The sequence below is a fragment of the Manis javanica genome, chromosome 10 (genome assembly GCF_040802235.1).
Source record: "Manis javanica isolate MJ-LG chromosome 10, MJ_LKY, whole genome shotgun sequence".
NCBI lineage: Eukaryota > Metazoa > Chordata > Mammalia > Pholidota > Manidae > Manis > Manis javanica.
This window is the reverse complement of record NC_133165.1, coordinates 100,355,310-100,369,463: the sequence shown is the minus strand read 5'-3', so window position 1 is coordinate 100,369,463 and position 14,154 is coordinate 100,355,310. Positions and strand designations below refer to the sequence as shown.

The window sequence follows — 14,154 nt, the reverse complement described above, 5'->3', positions numbered from 1 at the left end:
TACAGTAATAATAGGGGACTTTAAGACCCTACTTACACCAATGGATAGATCATCCAGACAGAAAATCAATTAGGAAACATGGCTTTGAATGACACATTAGACCAAATAGACCTAATAGATATATACAGAACATTACATCCCAAACCAGCAGAATACTCATTCTTTTCAAGTGTACATGGAACATTCTCCAGGATAGGCCACATGTTAGGACATAAAACAAGTCTTAATAAATTTAGGAAGACTGAAATCATACCAAGCACCTTTCCCAGCCACAACAATATGAAACTGGAAATGAACTACAGGAAAACAACTGAGAAAAAACACAAATATGTGAAGTTTAAACAGCATTCTACTAAACAAAAAATTAAAGCAGAAATGACAAAAGTAGTAAAATCAACTACCTCTAAAAAGTAAGTTAAAGGAATAACTTAAATATCTACCAAAAAAAGAAAAATCCTGGAGAATGATGAAAATAGAAACACAACAATGCAAAAATCTTTGGGAGTGCAGCAAAAGCAGTACTAAGAGGGAAGTTTATAGTATTACAGGCATATCTCAATCTAACCCTACACTTAAAGGAATGAGAAAAAGAACAAATGAAGCCCAAGGTTAGTAGAAGGAAGGAATTAAGATCAGAGCAGAAACAAATGAAATAGAGACAGAACCCCCACAAAGGATCAATGAACCTAAGAGTTGTTCTTGGAAAACATAAACAAAATTGATAAACCTTTAGCTAGACTCATCAGGAAAAAAGAGGACTCAAACTCAGAATCAAAAGAAGAGAATTTACAACCAACACAGCAAAAATACAATTATAAGAGATTACTATGAAAAATTATATGCCAACAAATTGGACAACCTAAAAGAAATGGATAAATTCCTAGAAACATGCACTTGCCCATGACTGAGCTAGGAAGAAATGGAAAATCTGAACAGACCAATTACTAGTAATTAAATTGAAGCAGTGATAAAAAATCTCCCAACAAACAGAAGTTCAGGACCAGATGGCTTCACAGCTGAATTCCACCAAACATTTAGTGTTAATACCAATCCTTCTTAAACTATTACAAAAACTTGAAGACAAAAGAAAGTTTCCAGATTCATTCGCCTTAATATGAAAACCAGAAGAAGACACTACAAGAAAAGAAAATTACAGATCAATATCCCTGATGAATATAAATGCAAAAATTGTCAACAAAATATTGGTAAACTAAATTTTAAAATGCATTAAAAGGATCATTCACCACAAATGGGATATATTACAGGCATTCAAGGATGGTTCAATATCCACAAGTCAATCAATGTGATACATCACATTTAAAAAAGGAAGATTAAAAACCATATGGTCATCTCAATAAATGCTAAAAATGCACTTGACAAAATTCAGCATCCATTCATGATGAAAAATGGGTATACAGGGAACATATCTCAACATAATAAAGGCCATATATGACAAACCCACAGCTAACATCATACTCAGTGTCAAAAAGCTGAAAGCTTTTCTTCTAAGACCAGGAACAAGACAAGGATTCCCATTCTCACCACTTTTATTCAACGTAGTACTGGAAGTCTTAGCCATGACAATCAGACAAGATAAAGAGATAAAAGGCATCCAAACTGGTAAGAAAGAAGTAAAACTGTTACTATTTGCAGATGACATGATACTATATATAGAAATCCCTAAAGACTCTACCAAAAAACTATTAGAATAACTGGATTCAGCAAAATTGCAGGATACAAAATTAACACACAGAAATATATTGTGTTTCTATGTAAAAATAAGAATAGAAAGAAAAACTAAGAAATTAATCCCATTTACAACTATACCAAAAATAATATTTAGGAATAAATTTCACCAAGGAAGAAAAACTCTATATTCTGAAAACTTTAATACATTGTGTCTTCTTCAATTTCCTTTATCAAATAAATGGAAATCTTTTCCATGCTCATAGATAGGAATAACTAATATTGTTAAAATGACCATGCTGCCCAAAGAAATACACAGATACAATGCAATTCCTATCAAAATACCAATGACATTTTTCACTGAACTAGAGCAAATAATGCTAAAATTTGTATGGGACACGAAATCCTGAACAGCTTCAGCAATCTTGAGAAAGAAGAAAGCTGGGGGTATCACAATCCTTGATTTCAAACTATACTCCAAAGGTACAATAATCAAAATAATATGCTACTGGCACAAGAACAGATATATAGACCAGAAATAAACCCATGCCTATACAGTGAGTTAATATAACTAAGAGGCAAGAATAAGCAATGGGGAAAAGATAGTCTCTTCCTTGAAAGGTTGGGAAAACTAGACAGCTACATGCAAAAGAATAAACCTGGGTCACTGTCTTATATCATACATAAAATCAAAATGGATTAAAGACCTAAATATAAGATCTGAAACCATAAAATTCCCAGAAGAAAACATAGGCAGTAAACTGTTGGAACACCAGAAATTATAACTTTTTTCTGGATATGTCTCTGAAGGTAAGGGAAACAAAAGAAAAAATAAGTAGGATTTCTACATCAAACTATCTACATTAAACTAAAAAGCTCTGTACAGTAAAAGAAGCCATTAGCAAAATGAAAATGCAATCTATGGTATGGGTGAATATATTTGCCAATGATGAATCTGAGATGGGGCTAATATCCAAAATATATAAAGAACTCATACAACTCAACACCAAAAACTCCCACAAACAATCTGATTAAAAAATGGGCAGTGGACCTGAATAGACATTTTTCCAAAGAAGATGTACAGATGGCCAAGAGACACAGTGAAAAGATGCTTAATGTCACCAATCAGGAAAATGAAAACCAAAACTGACACTAGTCAGAATAGCTAATATCAACAAGACAAGAAATAACAGGCATTGGTGAGGTGTAGAGAAAGGGGAACCCTCAGATACTGCTGGAGGGATTGCCAATTAGTGCAGCTACTATGGAATGCAGTAGGGAAGTTTCTCAAGAAACTAAAAATAAAAATACTGCATGACCTAGCAATTCCACTTCTGGGAATTTACCCAAAAAACCAAAATCATTAATCTAAAAAGATATATGCATGCCTATGCTTATCATAGCATTATTTACATAGCTAAAATATGGAAACAACCTAAATGTTCATTGATAGAGGAATGGCTAGAAAACATGTGGCCACACACACATATGGAATATTAATTAGACATAAAAAATAATGAAATTTTGTCATTTGTAACAATACAGATGGACCTAGAGTGGATTATGCTAAGTGAAATAAGTCCATCAGAGAAAGGCAAATGCCATATGATTTCACATATATGTGGACACTATAAATAAAACAAATGAACAAATAAAACTGAAATAGGCTTATAAACACAGAGAACAGACTGGTGGTTACTACAGGGGATGGGGTGAGAGGATAGGTGAAATAGGTGAAGGGGAAAAAAATGAGGATGTTTGATATCTTCATCTTGGAAATGGTTACCTGAGTGTATACACATGTCAAAATTTATGAAGCTGTACACTAAGATTTGTGCATTTTATTATATGTATGTCAATATAAAAACATTTTAAAAATTAAAAAGATATAAAAAGATTATAACAATGATACCAAAATCTAAAAGAAACATAACAGTAAATAAAAACTGTTGTATGATGTCTTTTATGAACTTACATACAAATATTTAAGCAAAATATTTGCAAATGCATCAGGCCAAGAGGGTGTTTTTCCCAGGTTTGATAGGTTGGTATACAACTTTAACAACCAAAAAAATCAATGAAATTCACCACAATGGAATAAAGAGGAAACTTACAACATTTCAATAGATTTAGAAAAAATATTTGATAGAATTTAATAATGAGTCATGACTCTCAGCAACTTGGGGATTTAAGTTTACCTGATAAAAGGTATGTACATGGTAGTGTGTGGAAGAAATGAGTAGACAGAACACAGAGGATTTTTAGGGCAGTAAAATTACTCTGTATATTATTATAATGATAGATATATGACATTATGCATTTGTCCAAGCCCACAGAATGTAAAACATCAAAAGTGAACCCCAAAAGTAAAATATGGAGTTTGGATGATGATTATGTGTTAATGTAGGTTCATCCATGGTAAAAAAATAGAAAAACTAACATTCTAATGAGTTATGTTGAAAAAGGGGACTACGTATGTATGGGGGCAGAGAACAATGGGAAATCTCTGTATCTTCCTCTCCATTTTGTGGTAAACCTAAGGCTGCTCTAAAAAGATAAAGCCTTAAAAAAATCAATGAGAAAAGACAATATGAATAGAAAATGAGCAAAGTATATGAATAGGCAATTCATGGAAAACATAAATGGCCAAACACATGTACAATCAAATTAAAATGAAGTATCATGTACAAAAAGAAATGAAAATATGTACAAAGCAATACAACTAACATCACATTAAAGGTTGAACACTTTTACCCTCAGGTAAGTAATGAGGAGGCCCAATATTATAAGTTTTATTCAGCATTACATTGAAGGTCTTAGTGCAATTACGTAAGAACAACAGAAAAAGTATGATTAGAAAAAAAAAAAGAATTATTTTCTGGAGATGACATGATGTGTATATAGAAAATCTCAAAAATATAGAAACCGCAGAAGTTAATATTAGACTTTCACAAGTTTGTACAGTATACACTAGCATAAAAACACTAGAAAATACTACCCTAAAAACATCACTTGAAACTACATTATAATTCATAATGTGCCTAGGAATAACTCTAACCTATGTTTACACTAAAGTAGTATAAAACCTGTACACTAAAATCTACAAAGAATTGGTGTTAAAAATGTAAAAAGAAATAAATGCAGCGATATACCATATTCATAGATTGGAAAATAATCTCAATTTTCCCAAAACTAATCTAGGAGTTCAAACCAATCCCAATCAATATCTAAGTAAGATTTTTGTAGCAATTAGAAATCTGATTCCAAAAGTTATATGGAACAAATTTTGAAGAATTGAAATACTGAAACTTCTGTTCACTTAAATACACCAATGAGCTAGAAGTCAAGCCTCCAATCAGAAAAGGATATTTGATTTGCAACATAGATGTCTGACAAAGGACTCATGACCAGATTAGGTAAATAACTTTTGCAAATCACAAAGAAAAAGAAAAAAAACCAAAACACAGGTGTGAACAGGAATTCACAAAAGAGCATATCCTAATGGCCGTAAGCATATGAAAGGGCACACGGCATCACCAGCTGCCATGAAATTTCAAATTAAAAGCATGAGATACTATGACACACCAATCAGAATGGCTAAAATGTAAAAAGCCAGACACAAATTTTAGTGAGTATGTGGGATAACTGAAACTCTTGGACTGCTAGTTGGAGTGTAAATTGGTACAATCCAGGTTTGAAAACTGCAAGTGTCTGCTGAAGTTCAACAAATTCCTATCTTATGGATTAGTAACTCTATTCCACATAAGTTCCCTTCAGAAATATGCACATATGTTAACTAAAACACATGTACAAATGTGTACACAGCAGTATTATTTGTAAGAGGCCAAACCTGGAAACAAACCACATGTCTATCACCATAGAATGGATGGATAAATAATGGTGTATTCCTATTTGTATTCCTATTTTAAGAAGCTGAGATCTGCAAACTCACAAAATTGTTCATCTATTGGCACACCGATGTCTGCATTTGCACAAGTAAATTTGCCCTTTTCAACCTCAAGCTTGATTCCTATTAAAAGCCATCTATCCAGTACATTAATCCTTAGCAATGCATAGAAATACATTTCATGGTACCAGAAAGAGTGGAGGGATTGGTGAAGGGAGTCTGTGTGCTGTGGGGGAGCAGGGGAGAAAATTGGGGAGTATCTGGGAATGCAAATGCAAAAAAACCACATGTAACTAAAGGAAATATGGGGATAGGTATCAAAGACAAACACCACCTGTTTCATAATATTGCTGCAGGTACACATTTTAGGAATATTAGACAGCAAAGAAAATGAAGTTCTACTACGTGTAACATGGAAGAATCTTATAAACATGATACCAAGTGAAAGAAGCCAGTTACAAAAGAGTATGTTCTGTACAATTACGTTTATATGGAGATCGAAGGAGGGCAAATTTAATGTACGGTGTTAGAAGTCAGGAGAGTGGTCTGGGAGGGTATTATGACTAGGAGAGGGAACGAAGGAACCTTCTTTGATACTGATAATATTCTATTTCCTGATGTAGCTCACAGGATGGCAAACGTTTTCTTTAAAGAGCCAGACAGTATATACTTCAGACTTGGGGGGCCAGTTTCTGTTACAACTACTCAAATTCTACTGTTGTAGTGCAAAAGCAACTATGGATAAGTATGTCAGTAAATGGGTGTTGCTGTGTATCAATAAAACTATTTACAGAAACAGGCAGGGGACTGAATATAGCCTTTGGGTAGTAGTTCACCAACCTCTCACCTACCTACATAGATTGGTTACATTTGAGTATAAATTTGTGAAAATTCATTAATCTATATGCTTATGATTTATATACTTTTCTCACTGTATATTATATTTCAGTGAATAAACTAAAAAATAACAAATCAGGAAAGTCACTAAGAAAATAAGAAAGTGACAAGAACAGACGTAAGCAGTTAGGATTCACTAGTCTGCTTGTGATGTTTCTGTGATTGTTTCTTGCTACAGACATTCTGTGCTTTTGGAGCACTACCAGTTCTAGCCACATCAAAATTGTTTTCAAGCACTCGGTATACCAAAATTAGTGTTCATTTCCTTCTTTATGGGAGAGGAGTCCATTAAAAGACCTCCAAGTGGCTAGTTCTCTTAATGAATTCCATTTATTAAGCTTTATTATTAATGCCCAAATCGATTTCTTCTTCTAGTTACATCATTCTGCCATTCTATAATTGAAATTCTAAAAAACATCAGTAGATACTTAGGACGTAAGCAATCTAAGAAACATTAAGCATCATTTCTAGCACTCCTTTAATTTTCTGACTCTCCCAGAAAGAACTGCTTCTTTCAGAAGTGATGCATCTTGCCCATCGCTACCCCCACCTCTTTGGCAATGTTACAGAGTTTAAACATAAAGGAAAAAGAAAAAAGCCTGTACACATTTAATAGATCTGCTAAGGGATTTTGTTAGCTTTTCTCCCCCGGGATATAAGGAGAATTGGAAAACATGTACCACGGCAATACTATGAGTCAGGCATTGTTCTAAGCTCTTTTCATTCATTAACTCATTTAATCAACACAGAGACCCAGTGAAGAGGTTACTCTAATTATTACCCCCACTTTAGAGGTGAGGAATTTGAGTCAATGAGGGATGAAGTAATTGCCCAGGGTTTCAGAGTTAATAAATTATATGGTGGGATTTGAACTCAGGTAATCTGTTTCCACAGTGCATGCTCTTAGGTACATGCTAAGCTAAACAACTTGGGTGTGATTATGAGAAATCTGAGGCCTTAAATTTAAGTGTGGCATAGCTTAAGCATTCCAACCTCCCTGCCATCCACCTCCAAGAGAAATGACAGTCCCCACTTTAGCCCCAACCAATTCATATTGCAGCATGTGTGACACTACTGCACTTTCTCTGTATATTCCTGGCTTTCCCCCATTAGCCTATGTGCTTTTTGAAAGCTGGGACTGTGCCTTAGTCCTCTTTGTATTTCTAGTGCCAAACATAGTGTCTGCCTGGATATAACATGACTCAATAGATGTCTACTGATTAAGCTAATCAATCACACCAGGAGTGGCAATTCCTTTTTCTTTGGTTCACCAACTTCTACAGTTCATACTAATTTCTGGCGATTTATTGCAAAGGACAGGACACAAAGTCATGAAGAGTTTGATGTGACTAGGCTCCTGGCATGATGTCTATAGACTGAGCTTCTTAAAGCAAGACATTCCTTCCTCTGTGGTTAGCTCAAGGATGCCCACACACTGCTGGCCTTGATAATGGGCATATGGTTAGTAGAATGTAGCTAGAGATAGAAATTGCATTTATAATTAATAGGATTAAAGAAGATATGTTTATACTCATTTCTAAGTATTCATCGAAGAGTCCATAGGCATTCATCGGCTGGAGGTTGTAGTCCTTTTCCCATTGTGGGAAATGTATTTTCCTTTCAGGTCCATGTTCTTGTCTTACTTTTCTTCTAGTCCACCAATTCTGAATTAACCTGCACAACAAGATCAATTCCTTTAAAAAAATAAGTAATAAGAAAGAGGAGAGTTCCCCTGGAGAACCATAGTTTTTAAAAATAATTTAGGACAAGCTGCCAAGGAAATAAAGCTTTGGATCAGGAAGAAAATAACAGCAGAGGTTATACATCAAGCCCTTGTATGTACACATGAACAGAATGACTCATGAACTTATTTTAATCATTCATGAAACTATCATGTTCACTGTTGCCTGTGAGGGTCGGATAGAGGACTGAGAATATCTATAAACCGATGCCCCTGTATGAAGGCAGTATACCTCCAAGTACAGGAAGATCTGACCCAGCTCATTTAGTCTGGGGCCCATCGGCAGGCTTACCATGTGGGTGCTGACCTGCACATTCTGCCTTAGGGACCTGGAGGACGTGCAAACCCACCGAATGCTTCTCCTCTTGGCACCCTGAAGCCTGCATCTCTGCACCTGGCCTCGCCTGCTTTCAGCTTCAGCTTGACAGGGGGTGACTCCCAGTAATGTGCACCTCGCACTGGTGAGGTTAGCACATTAATCCTTAACACTGTGCAGGGTGCATCTTATGATATGGAACAGGGTTGAGGAAATGGTGGGTTGTCGGTCTGTGTGCTGTTGGGAGGCCAGGAAAAGTTAAATGATATCCAGAAGTACACATGCCAAAAACAAACAGAAAAACAAACAAAAACCCAAAACATAAACAAAAAAACTAAAACACAAAACCTAAACCAAAATATGAAATAAAGGATGGACATCAAAGACAAGCTCTGCCTTCTCCACCATCTTGCTCTATGCCCATATTACTAGAAGATAAATATGGTTCCCCTGAGGTCTGTGATATTTAGATCAAGTATGGTTTGTACTTTAGAGTAGAATTTAAAAAATGCTTCTAGTTTTTTAATTGTATGCTTTGTTTCTAAAAAGTTTTATAGAAAACTTCCAACACTTGGAATAAGCTTTCTAAAAATAAACCTAATAATACAAATTTACTGGCATTGGTTCTGACAGGGAGCTAAGAGATGACTTGCCTGAAGTGAACCAAATTCTAGCTCATTGTTCTGGCTGAGTGGTCCTCCCTGAAGCCTGGAGTACTTGGAGACACCGAGCTGACAGGTGGTGGAATTTGAGCAGAAATAGAAGTGCTGCTGATTTATATCCCTCGAAAACCAGAGCTAAGCAAGAATTCAAGGTTATCCTTACAAAGTTGATGCAAGGTTTTGCCTGTTGTCATCACCCAGGTGATAATATTTTTACCAGTTAAGAGACGTTGACTTAGAAATACTCTTGTTTTTTTACTGAATCTCCAAACTTTTTTCTTTTCTGTATGTTTCTCTTCTGGTCAGATTTAAGAAAAAATCACCGTTCCTGGTTTATCACAGGGGGTGGGGAGTAGAGCTCTAGTTAACGTGCTATAAATAGCTAGGGATTTGCAGTGCTGGCACCAAAAGGGTCAGGGGCATCATTTAAAGCACACTGCAAGCAATGTTTACATTTAGAGGCCATAGAGAATTCTTAAAGAATATTCACTTGCGTTCATGTGACTTGTGCTATATCTTCCAAAGAGCCAATGTCTATTATTTTCCTGTCTTTGAATAACTAAGCATGACTGCTTAGCTGCAGGTATACACACGCCTGCACTGTGGAGTCTGCATTGCTTATTTTACTTGCCACACCTAGAAAAGCCAATAATGAGCAATGCTGCCCCTCCACTGTCGACACCCAAGATACTTACGGGTAGCCAAGTTCCATGAAATTATTCCAGGTCTGCTTTAGCACCATTATAATACCCATTTGCATACAGAGATCAATAAGGCATCCACTAGGGTGGCACTGCGAGGTAAGCAAACACAGAAAGGTAAGAATCAGTGGAGAGGAAGAAAGGGTGTCTGGTTTCTAATCTGCACAAAGTTGCCCTAAGGCTGTTTCACATAAGCCATAGGAAACAAGGAATGATGGGAGAATACAGACCTCTTCTAGTCTCCATCTGTTTATCAGCCTCAAGTAGGCACCTGGGTGTCCTGTAAATCTTCAACACAGAGAAAAACAAACCATTAGCATCCTGTAGGTCTAAGCTTTCAGTGCACATTGTATTCAGATTAGCACATCCTCCAGTGAAAAGTACTGATACAGTAAGTATCAGGTCTGAGGGAATGAGGAAACTCTTCAAGAGCTGTCATAACTGCAGCTTCTGGAATTCTCCGGGAGAATGTTTCTCTTCTGGACTTTCTGTTTGGCTGTGACTTTGAACATTTTCTGCCTAATATCCAGTGCTCTGGCCTATGTAAGCAGCAGGTTGGAGTGAAACATTCTTATCTTGTTGAATAATAGCTTAATTTAAGAACAACCAGCCTTTCTAATGGATTCGAATCCCATGCTGGAGTAGTTAGGCACTGAGGAGAGGCTGCAGCATCCATCTCACCCAAACCCAGTACTTACCCTTTCCTGCTTTCTCAGCTCCTCCTGGTCTAACAGGGAATTCACAAAACACAAACACCGAGGGTCCTTCCCAATCCTCCTAACTGCTGGACTCAAACCTTGCTCAGTCGGACCCCCGCTGGCGTCCTGTGTCAGCCCCTTCCCTTCTGGTCGTCCTTCCCTCTCCTGTGAAGTCAAGCATCTAGAACGTGCTGCAGGCCCTGGTGCCCCTCATGCCACCTGCTCATGTGGGTGTGAGATCCAGCTTTATCCTCCCACAGGTACAGATGATTTTCCTCTACTTATCAAGAAAACGTACGCAGGTACTTTTTAGTGAAGGAGACCTTTCCCAAGGATTGGAAAGTGGGAAAGGAAAGGAAGCTGATCTCTTTTCACCCTTGGTGTGGATCTACTCTGGAGGGAGGGCTTCTCTGTCACCCTGGTCAGTGACCCCTGAGTGCCCTGTCTCCGGCCTGGGGAAGTGTGGAGAAAGCCAGTTCTCACCTTCCGAGGAAGAACGCGATGTAAAATGTGGAGCTGTTCAGATTGACAAACTGAAAAAGAAACATTTTCAGGGTGAAGCTGTTCTCCCACTCCGACTCTGTGCGAGGCTGCTCTGTGGGCAGAAGGGGAGCAGAGTTTGAGAAGCAGCATCTGGCGCTCTCACTACGCCCTCTGTCCTGCTCCCCATACACACAGGGTGGGAGCAGAGGCGCCCTAAGGAGGCTGCGGGAGACCCCAGGTGCCTACACACGGTACAGGCTGGGGTGGACCATGCACGGGCTCCTCAGCTTGCAGACCAGCCCTAACAAGGGTTTGGGAAGTGGTTCCTGACTTGTCTGAGCAGATGGAACGTCCAGTCGGCTCCACTGTTACGGGAGCCGGAGGGCCTGGCGCCGAGACACGCGGGCTGAGGGGCCTCATTCCCAGTCCTGGATCGCTCGCTGCAGGAGCCTTCCTTTTGCTCTTAGTTTCCACGGTGGGGCAGGGCCTGTGTGGGGTCAGGTCCCCTTCTAGCTCCTAATAACTCCTTGGTCTTGACTTCAATTTCTGGTGAAATGCCAGGCGCTACTGGGTGAGAGGGAGTCAGACCCCCATCCCAGAATGCTGAGTGTTCTGACTACTTTGCCTGTCACCCTCATCCACCATTTCTCATTTCATGGACAAATGCCAAGGAGATGGCCTCACCTTTAGAGCTTTTACTGTGTACCACCATCCGTGTCTTCCAGTTTCCTGACCTTAGTCAGGCACCAGTTTTCATCTCCTTACATTTTGACTTCCAGAACGCAAATGATCTTTGGACATTGCGATAGGAACCAAAGTATAGATCAAACCTCCAACTTGCACTCTCATGTCAACTGCACTGAACTGTTCCTAGGAGCTGCATCCGTACCCCAAGCAAGATCAGAGAAAATGTATTTTCTGTTTTTTGAAAGAAAACTTTCTCTGTTCCCACGTTCCTGAGCTTCTAAGCGCTTATCTACCATTTTACCCATCAATTCCTTTTCCGTGAATTATAACTCAAAATGCTTCCGGAGAGCATCTCTGAGAAGGGAGGAGAGACAGAAAGGGAAATGGCTTAAATGTTAATTTCTGAAGAAGGCTCTACTGCTGCTGAGGGAAGAACACACAAAGGCTTCTGGCAGGGTTTTAGTTTTATTTCATTTTCTGCTACCAAACTCCTGATGGCATAGCCATGTCTCCTGAGTTGTCAGCGAGCTGCGTGGGTTCCCAGGTGTTCCGAGCACGGGTGGACCAGAGCTGTCTCTCCACTGGCACCTTTGCTAGGCTGGGTCAGCTGCCACTGGGTACAGTCTACCAGGTGCAGAGCTACGCCTTCTGTGGGCATAAATCTCTGTCATTTTAGGCAAGGGGTAGTAGTGATGGAAGATCTCAATGACATTAAAGGCAATATGCCAGTGCCTAGCCCTGTATCTGGTATATAGAAGGGGCTCAATAAATGGCATCTTGTATTATAATGATTATTATAGTAAATAAAAGCACTTCTGTGACCTTTCCCCCCTCTGGATAAGCTATATATGGGAATGTGCTAAAATAGGTTACATGCGGGGAGAATGTCATTTTCTCAAACTGCATAGAGTAAAATGACCAATGTCTTATTAAGAAAATTGGGACAACTTCTCTATTTTGAAAACATGGAAAATATACAGCTTATAGCTGGCTACCAGATTGTTCTAGTATTTTATGGAGTCAGAGAAATGTCCTTTGGGGAGACTTGTCAATGATGGCTACTCTGCCTACATTCCTGGGAATGAAGGCTCCTAGTCTTCAAAGCAACTAACTTTGCATAACTTCTTTATACCATAAAAAACTTGATACATTTTTCATTAAATAAAAACTGTAGGCAAAGCAAATGAATGTTTTTCTTACTGATTCTGAGCAGTTTATACACATGTACTTTTGTGATGCTGTTTTTTGTGCATAGAGAAAAAACCTACTTTAAATCACAGTAGCTCATGATGGATAATGTTTGTGATAGGTTTTAAAGTTTTAGATAGAAAATATCCTCCAATTACTGGACATCTTTAAAATGTCCTGTTAAGGGCAAAGAACAAATTGGTTTATGAAATTCAAAATAAAGGGAATCTTTCTTTTCAGCAGTGTTTCAGAAATAAATCTTTGAAAAGGTACTTTCTAGACCACAATATTATACTGGGAAATTAAAAGGGTTTTACTTACCTAAATTTGTCAGAAAAAGTGCAACTTTTTCATAGAGCTGTAAAATAAATTTCATACATGTAACAAATGAACTGTAGATGTTCTAAAATCTGTAATTATAAAGGATATGGGTAATAAAGTCATAAGTGTAAATAATTTCACTAACCATGCATTGCTCAAACATTGAAAACATCATATACAAACGTTTCCTTCAGAAAGAAAAGGATATGTACAGAAAGAAAAAAATGCACAAGGTTCCAATTTACCATTTAAAAAATCTCACTTCTGTTTTAGAGTGAGAAATTCTGTGGCTGAAAGACTAGCTGCCACTAATTACCAGCTTGCTAAGTGATGCAAGACTGCTGCTGATGGTAAGATTCTATAACCCTATGTTTCTAGGCTACTATATTTTTTTAGAGTACAGCATTTATAAATAGTGAAGTAATAAAACATTACTGGAAATTCCTAAACTTATGATACTCTGCTTTTCTGTTGAATGCATCCAGTAAATGGAGGGTCTTAAGAGGGAAAGGAAGGGGTGTGTGTGTGTGCTTGTGTGTGTATGCGTGTATGCATATGTGTATGGAAGAGCAGAGGTTCAGGGCAAACCCACCTGCAGGAGATTCCCCAGAGGGTATAAATTGAGAAAAAGAACAAGTGCCTTCTTTACAGTGGAAGATGGTAAATTAAAACGAAAAGGTAAACTAGTTAAATTAATATGAACAATACGAAAACTAAGACCACATGTAGACTAAAGTAGTGTAAATGCACTGGTTAAAATTCCCCAGGCTGGAATTATAACTTTACCAGCTAGCAAACTACAGGGCTTCGGCACATTGTCACCTCTTCTTCAGACCATTGTTTTCCGTACAGGTATACCTCAGAGAT

General features: G+C 37.8%; 1 protein-coding gene across 4 annotated transcripts in view; it reads right to left on the bottom strand.

Annotated features, from left to right (window-relative positions):
* The window catches only part of ANO4 (anoctamin 4), a 388,856-nt gene that overhangs the window by 24,228 nt on the left and 350,474 nt on the right, over positions 1-14,154 (bottom strand). For all 4 annotated transcript variants that reach the window (XM_037007143.2, XM_073213690.1, XM_073213691.1 and 1 more), the window contains 5 exons: positions 13,288-13,324; positions 11,092-11,203; positions 10,141-10,198; positions 9,905-10,002; positions 8,022-8,164 (listed from right to left, as the gene is read on the bottom strand). In XM_037007143.2, coding sequence (XP_036863038.2) covers positions 8,022-8,164; positions 9,905-10,002; positions 10,141-10,198; positions 11,092-11,203; positions 13,288-13,324 — 448 coding nt within the window. The remainder of the gene's footprint in view (positions 1-8,021; positions 8,165-9,904; positions 10,003-10,140; positions 10,199-11,091; positions 11,204-13,287; positions 13,325-14,154) is intronic.